This window comes from Hemicordylus capensis, chromosome 8 (genome assembly GCF_027244095.1).
Source record: "Hemicordylus capensis ecotype Gifberg chromosome 8, rHemCap1.1.pri, whole genome shotgun sequence".
In the NCBI taxonomy this organism is placed as follows: domain Eukaryota; kingdom Metazoa; phylum Chordata; class Lepidosauria; order Squamata; family Cordylidae; genus Hemicordylus; species Hemicordylus capensis.
The window spans coordinates 8,629,263-8,637,269 of record NC_069664.1 but is presented as its reverse complement, the minus strand read 5'-3'; the positions used below and the strand labels follow the sequence as shown (position 1 = coordinate 8,637,269).

At 48.6% G+C, this 8,007-nt stretch overlaps 1 protein-coding gene across 10 annotated transcripts in view; it reads right to left on the bottom strand.

The window, feature by feature from the left end:
• Positions 1–565: 565 nt before the first annotated feature.
• PLEKHA2 (pleckstrin homology domain containing A2) overlaps positions 566–8,007 on the bottom strand; it is an 82,810-nt gene continuing 75,368 nt past the window's right edge. For all 10 annotated transcript variants that reach the window (XM_053269965.1, XM_053269964.1, XM_053269961.1 and 7 more), the window contains one exon: positions 566–7,774. In XM_053269965.1, coding sequence (XP_053125940.1) covers positions 7,406–7,774 — 369 coding nt within the window. In that variant the 3' untranslated portion in view covers positions 566–7,405. The remainder of the gene's footprint in view (positions 7,775–8,007) is intronic.

The following is an 8,007-nucleotide window of genomic DNA, read 5'->3' as shown; positions in this document are numbered from 1 at the left end:
TCGACGTGCCGGAGCCAAGAAAGGCGGAGAAAGAGGAGGAGAAGGAGGGAGAAGGCGGCCTTGCGAGGAAGATGATGGATGCTCCAGACGGCTCCAGGATTGGGGCGGGGCAAGGGCAAGCCGACCCCCCCCCCGCGCGAAAAATTGCCCCGCCTATTAATTTCAGAAATCTATTCCAGTGCGTGCGACACAGCTCGCCCACCCATAAATGCACTGTGCCCCCAGTGCATTTAATTAATTCCCCCCCCCAGGGCAGGGGTAGGCAACCTTGGCTCTCCAGCTGTTGTTGAACTACAACTCCTATCATCCCCAGCCACATGGCAGAGGAGGATGGGAGTTGGAGTCCAAGGACAGCTGGAGAACCAAATGTTGCCTACTCCTGCTGAAGGGGCTGTGAGAAAGCAGAAGCTCTGTCCTTTTGGGTTTATATTTAAACTATACATCCTTCCATAAGCAGTATTTTATATGCTGAGCTGGAAAACAAATTCAGAAAGAATTTTTACTGGGGGTGGGGGAATCATGGATAGTTAAAGGGACAGCATCAACTCAGGAAGGAAAACACAAACATGTTCACACAGTTTTATTTTTTAAAAAACAACCAAACAGTTATTGGCAATTACTTAAGTAATTGTACAGCACGTGTTTTGCTCAAGGAAAAAACAACCACCACTCTTTCTACAGGAGTGCAATTCACAGCTGAGAATTATTAGTTATCACAGCTAAATCCACAAGCAGCATGAAAAATAAATGTATTAACAAAACAGAAAACCCGGTTGCGATGATGGATTGGTTTGTTTTTCCTTGAAACCGCCGGGCGGATGCCTGGCAGAAAAGGGAACACGTTAATACAAGTTGATCCATAGACTTAATTAAGCCCAAGAATTTGGGATTTTCGCCTTCCACATCTCATTTGCTTTAACGGGACTCTGTTGGCCCAAATCCGAGTCTCCTTGCCGTAGCCAGATTCTGGGTAGAACTGCCCATGTGGGGGCATGTATTAGGAGGGAGCAAGAGTGAAGTGCAATACTAAACATCTTCACTGCAAAGTGCAATTGAATCTAATGGGATTTGCTCCCATAAAGAAGAGGGCTTTAGACTGCAACCACATACAGGCAAGGAGAGAGTTCTCTCCCTCTCTCATCAGACCAGATCACTCAGTAGCAACAGATACAGGACCAAGAAAATACTCCTTCACACAACTCATGGCTCATTTATGGGGTTCACTGCTTCAAGATAAGGTGCTGGGCACTAGAGCATGGGAAGAAGCGGCCTTATGCAGAGCCAGATGGTTGGTCCCTCAAGCTCCGTATTGTCTGCACTGACCGGCAGCAACAACTCTCCAAGGATTCAGGCAGGAGACATTCCCAGCATCTGCGCTAATGGCCCCATCCCCGACATGCCTAGCGAACCTTTGTGGCTGGGGATGATGGGAGTTGTAGTTCAACAACAGTTGGAGGGCCAGGTTTGCCCAACCCTGGGTTGGCAGGGTGGACTTGTACCAGGGCAGAGGTTCCTTACCCTGGGTCCTTGGATGGGCCTAGAGCTCCCATCTTCCTCAGCCACAATGCCTGGAGGCTGCGGTCTCTGGTTCTGTGCTGCCCCCTTGGGATTTAGAAACTCCTGCCAGTGCCCTGGTTTGCCTCTGCACAGCAAGCTCAGAGTCTCTGCATAAGGAAGTGGTTGCTGAAGAGCATTTCTCTTGCCCAGTGTCAAGGTTGCCCTGCATGGTGCCTTGTGACACATGGGGACCTCCCTGGCTAAGACCTATGGGTGGTTGTTTGTAACTGGCTAAAAATCTGTGTTGCAGACCTGGCAGAGACTTCTAACTGAAATGCGTCTGCTTCACATTTCAGATCAACAGAAGGAAAAGCCAATTACAATGGGAAGGCAACTCAAGGGTAAGCTGCTTTACTCACAAGTAGGTTTCATCAATCCCAATGGGTCTTCCTTACAGAGAAGTGTGGTAGGGAATGCAGACTAGGGCTGCCATGTCTGTGCTCATTTAGGAAACACCTCTATCAGGCAACAGTGGTATAGGAAGATGGTGAAAGGCATCATCTCATTGCATGGGAGATGGCAATGGTCAACCCCTTCCAAAGAAAAACTACAGGGATTTGTGGTCGCCAGGAGTCAACACCGACTCGACGGTGCACTTTACCTATAAGCCTGACTGAATTTATTAGGGCTTACTTCCAAGTAAATCTGCACAGTAAATGCACAAAATTGGGCTGCAAGCATAAGGTTTTCCACAAAGGCCCCAATCCTAAGCATGCTCAGCTGTAAATAAATCCTACCAAACAGCAACAGGACTGCAAAGTAAGGCTGCAGTGCACACCTCTGAGTAAACACACGTAGGGTTTCTCCGAACATATCTTTGGAACAATATGCCAGTGCTTTCTTGGAAATGCACACATTTCGAGATGCACAAACCTGTCATGTATCTAAAAAAATTTTTTTTTGTTCCTGGCCAAACAAGAGTGGCCAACTTTTGTTTTTGTCCTTGCAAAGCCCCTGTGCTTTAAACAGTTGCAAGACAGACAGGTAGACATGGCATAGGGAAAGCTTTCCCAACTTGGAGAAGTTGTGGATAACACTTGACCTGTACAATTCCTGTCTTGTTCTACAGCTGTTAAATGCAGACATGGTCTTCTGGAAAACTGATGACAACTTGAATGGTTCAGTGTTAAAAATACTCGGGTGATCCTATACATTAGTGCAAACGAAGACACAAACAACACACACACACACACACACACGGGTCAAGGGGAGATTTCTCATAAGCGTAGCAAAAGAAAAAGACCCACTGGTCCAGGACCACTTCATTCAACCCCAAGGATTGCCATGGTTTCCAGCATGACTCACGGTTCCAGCTCAATCTCTTTCCCCAATTCTTTTGACAAAGATTAGTAGGAAAGCTGCAAAATACCTCTTTAAATCAGGGAGCCTTCTCTGTCTATCAAAGAGCAAACACGTGTGCCATCCAGAGGCATCTGCCCATTCTCAGGTCATTGATCCATTATTTGGGGGAGGGACCATTTAGCTCAGTAGTAGGGCACACGGTTTGTGATTGAGTGAGAGTGCATGGGAAAATCAAGGAACACGGGACTACAATACAGAATTCTGCTTCCTGAGTATCTCGGCTTTAAAAAAAAAAAGAGTTTCTGGAGTTGTCAAGGTTATTATAAGTGTGTTGGAAATGCCTGCTAACATTGCAGATGCAAAAGGAGGTTGAGCAGGGCAGCACATCTATACACACTTACTTGGGAATAAGCCCCACTAAACTCAGTTGGACTTCTACGCAAACATGTATGCTTTGGGGTACTAAGTCAGAAGGGTGTGTACCCTACCGCAGGGGTTCTCCAGCCTGGGTCCCAGATGTTGCTGGACTTCAGCTCCCAGAATCCCCAGCCACTGTGGCCAAGTTGGAGAAGCTCCATCCTACCTCTCTGAGCATGAACAGAATTATGCAGTTTTTAAACAATGCAAAATAATGCACAGAGAAAAGCGTGCATACGGCTCCATTTGGAGAATTCAGCTGTTCTTGGCACAGAATTTAGATGGGCTGGATTTGGCCCTGTCATTTTATTTAAATTTTATTATGGAACACAGGCCACCCTAGTTATAAAGTCCCCGAATACTTCATATTCCATAGCTTTGCATCTCATCTGCGCATCATCAGAAGTTGTGGCAGGATGATGCTAGGCTTTAAAAAGAAAAGTCTGACTCCATGACTCACACTCTTTTCCTTTAAAGGGGGGGCATTTTATGGTCCTGAAATACCTGCCCCCCCACACACACACCTCTCTCTCTCTCTCTCTCTCTCTCTCTCTCTCTCTCTCCCTCACATACATGAACATAATTTATTACCACAGATATTTACAGAGTGTGAGAGAGTAGTCCTTGCACAAATGAAAATAACATTAATTCCATGGCACTGATCTAGAATCACAGTATGTTGCAGCTGGAACGAACCTCAGAAGTCTTCAAACCCCTGCCGAGGGTAGGAATGTTTTCTGCTACAGCATCATCCCTGACAACTCTGTCCAGCTGATGCTGCACACAATGGCAAGACCCCTGAATGAGGACCCAGATCTCAGTCTGGATCAAAAGATGCTTCTCGTCAATCTCATGGGGTCTGGAGGAGCATCAACTGAGCAAAGGAGCACCTTCTAAAGTGGTGATTCCCTTGCATTTAGCAGGGGGGAAGCAACTGACCCGCTCTAACCCAGTGGCTGTAGCTGGTGTCTGCCTTATGTTTCTTATTTAGATTGCAAGCCCTATGGGGGACAGGGGACCATCTTATTTATTTATATCTATGTAAACTGCTTTGGGAACTTTTGTTGAAAAGCAGTACAGGAGAACCTTGTTAGTAGCAGACTCAGTATCCACGGTTTTGCTTATCTGCAGTCAGGTAACTGATCTCTGTAGATGCGGGGTGGGATGGGGGGGTAACCTCATATATCCACAAGTCAGGGGTGGCCAGAAATGATCAGGAGCCTCAGAGATCGAGAGCCTCAAAATGGCCCCTTTTGCAAAAAAGAAAAAAGAAAGGGGGAGGGAGCCACAATTTTCATCCGATTTTTTAATATTGGTAGCAGTGTTCCCTCTAACAGAGATTCCCAGATGTTGTTGACTACAACTCCCACAATCCCCAAGCAAAGGCTATTGCAGCTGGGGGTTCTGGGAGCTGTAGTCAACAACATCTGGGAATCCCCGTTAGAGGGAACACTCAACGGAACCCCCGCAAATATGGAGGTTCTCCTGTATACGAGTAATCTTCATATTTGTATTCATTGTGATGCAGATGTATATCCAAAAGAACCCCTGGCTGCATGCATGGATTTCTGCCTGCAGACACCGATATCCCTCGCTGGATCGGGGTGCCTGGAAAACACACACATTTACAAAGGAACAACTGCGGTTTCCTATCTGCCATTAGTCTAAGGGATGTGCCATCCTAAGAATGAGTGGGTTACTATGAGTGAGTTCACACCTTACACAGAACCTGAAGTTCCCCCAGCCCGAGATCGGGATGGAAAATGAAGCTGGTGCTGCAGATGGTCACATATCTCAGTTTGTTGGGGAAGCAGCTGAGAGATATTGCTCCCACTGGTAGATATGGCTCCCCTCAGCCACAATACATTGATGGGGGTTGTTGTTCAACAAGAGCTGGACAACCAAGGTTGCCTGCCTCTGGGGTAGACACTAAAAGGCTGCCCAGCAGTGAGAATCGGAATCAGGGGCTACACACTGTTCTGAAGCCATGATTCTGGCACCCGGATGCATTTGCATCTCTGCGGCCCACTTACGTTTCTCCAGATTTACACCTTCAGCACAGGAAGCACCAGTGGGGAGGTACAAACGTACCGGTTACTGAGGCTGCGTAGGATTCATGACGCTGAGACATTCTTAGTGTATTCCCATTTCCATTCCGTGGTTGCTTCTGAGTGGTAAAGGGCCTAGAGATGCTCATTTGGCCTTCAGCGCTATTTGGCCTGGGAAAGCCTTGTACCATTCGTTATGGTCCAAGAGGCAGGCCCACAAATGTTGCCCATTGGTACTGTCTCAGGATGAGAGCTCATAGTGATTCTCGGCAACATCTTCCCCGCTAGAGATGGAAAAGAGGTGAGAGAATGGCTGCTCTTACAGCTTTCTCGGTGATCTCACCCCTTCTTTATTCCAACCTCCAACTTTTTAGGGTAAGATTGCGGTCATTTTTGCAGAGAGCAAAGGGTTAAGGTAACAATGAACAAATGGACATTCCTGCCAATTTCCATTTCCATTCCTCTGACAACAGTGATAAAAAAATTTGTAGTCGTTTTTTTGTATTTTTAAAAACTTTAAGAAGCTTTTAGAACACCATTGCAAATGTGGCCGCTGCAGGCAGCTGCGGAGGGAGCCAAGCGGGGGCCCGAGGGCTGCCTCCGCCACGGCCCCCCAGCCCCGCCCCTTGTGTCTGACATCAGACGCGGGGGCGTGGTTTCGCTCCCAAATGGATCTGCATGGCCCTGTTTGGGAGCTCAATCGGCCAGCAGGGAGAGCCGCTCTGGCCGTGCTGCAAACCTGACCAATCTAACTCCCAAGTGAGGCCACACGGCTGCGTTGGCCAGCAAAACCACACCCCCTGTGTCTGATTTCAGATGTGGGAGGCGTGTCTGGGGCGCAAGGCGTGGCCCCTGATTGGTGGCAGCCCGAGTTCTTTGAACCCGTCCGCCCAATGGTGATTCCACCCCTGGCTGCAGGCCCGACGGTCTGGACGATAAATGCATGAGCACACCCTGAAAGCGGGAAGTCTTGCAATGCTATCAGCTCTTTTCCATCTCCCAGATGGTACTGACCACCACAGCTGGATCACGTCCTCTTATTTTCAACCGATGGGCAGATTTTAAGAATCGCTGACCTAGACTGGAGAATAAAGGTGCCTTCTTATGAATGCCTTAGCCCAGGGGTTCACAACCTTGGGTCCCCAGATATTGTGGGACTACAACTCCCACCATCCCAACCTCACTTTGTTCCAGTCTCTGAAGTCCTAGCAAAAAGCACGTGTTGCCTCCCAAATTAGAAGTTCACCGTACTGAAGGCTATGAAAAGCTTTGAGATCGTAGGGTGTGTGAAGGCCCTGATCTCAGAGAGGCACAAATGGTGTCTACTTGGGGGAAAAATATTTTCAGAAAGGGTTGGAGAGTTGCAGGGGTGGGGGTGCAGGAATCCACACAGTTCCGTGTTACGGCTTCCAAATAAGCATTCTGGAAGAACTGACCTCCTGATACAAGCCGGCTCTTCGCGGTCCTTCCACAGATTAACAGTGTAAGCCAGATCATTACCAGAGAGCCAGATGTAACTGGATACAGTGCAGTAAAGTTTGAACAACTTCAGCAAGTAAGCCAAGCTGCAGATGGCACACACACACACACACACACACACACACACACACACACACGGAAGCACCTTCCTTCTCAGGGCTTCTAGCTAAACTGACAGTGTGGCCTCCCCTTCGCTACATGGGAAGGCATCCAGTGGAATGAACTGAATTTTGCCACAAACAGAAGAGAGCTGCTTACTCCTACAGGAAGGCCTCCATTTGATGGAAGGAGGGAAGAACCAAGTGAAAGGAGGCAAAGCTCTATCACATTTTTGCTCAATTGTGCAAATGCGAAGGACTGGCAACAGGCCGGAGTTTAAGCCCCTGGGTGCCGCATGTCCGTCTCTGCCTTGGCCTGGAGAAGCCACAGTCTGCAGCCATGGTCCCCTCCGATCTCCTCCCCACAGTGCAGTTCATAGCATCGGAGTGGTTAGTTGAATCTTTGCTTCCTGAGCAGGTACAAGCTAGCCAGCATTCACCCAGCAGACCTGGGCTAGGATCCGGGCCATGTTCCGTATCAGCTGAGCGCCTGCAACAGTCGGGTCACACATCGGAGGTCCGGATGCTGTCGTCATCCAGGTCAAAGGGGAAAGGGCGCTCCTTAAAGTTCTGGGGCTCCGACCTGTGGCGGAAACGCCCAGCCTGTCCAGCTCCAGCATCTTGCTTGGCCGATACGGGCACAAACTCGGAGTCCTTCAGCAGTCTGGCCGCCTCCTCCGATGCGGGCTGCTGCTTCGCGTCTGACTGGGGCACTGGCGTCCAGGGCAGCCAGCCCGAAGTCGAGGGGCCTCTGCCAGCAGTCTTCGCCTCATCTCCCAACTGTTTCAGCCTTGCAATGGAAGGGATGGCCGAGTTGGGAAGGGCAGTGCTTCCACGTTTGCTCACAGACATGGATCTCACCAGGGCCATTTCCTGCACAGAGAGAGAGAGAGAGATGCATCGCAGATCTTTAAAAAAACCACCCTACAACAGTAATTAAAATAAAATGTGGCCATAATGAGCCATTCTGCCAGAGTCAGGAGGATCGATCAGCTTTATGATGAAGCAGTAATTTCAGGGAATGGGTTCCAACAGAAGCATGATTTCCCTGCTATCTTTCATCTAACTTGTATCTTTAAAAAAAATGCAGAGGAAAAATTTTCCTT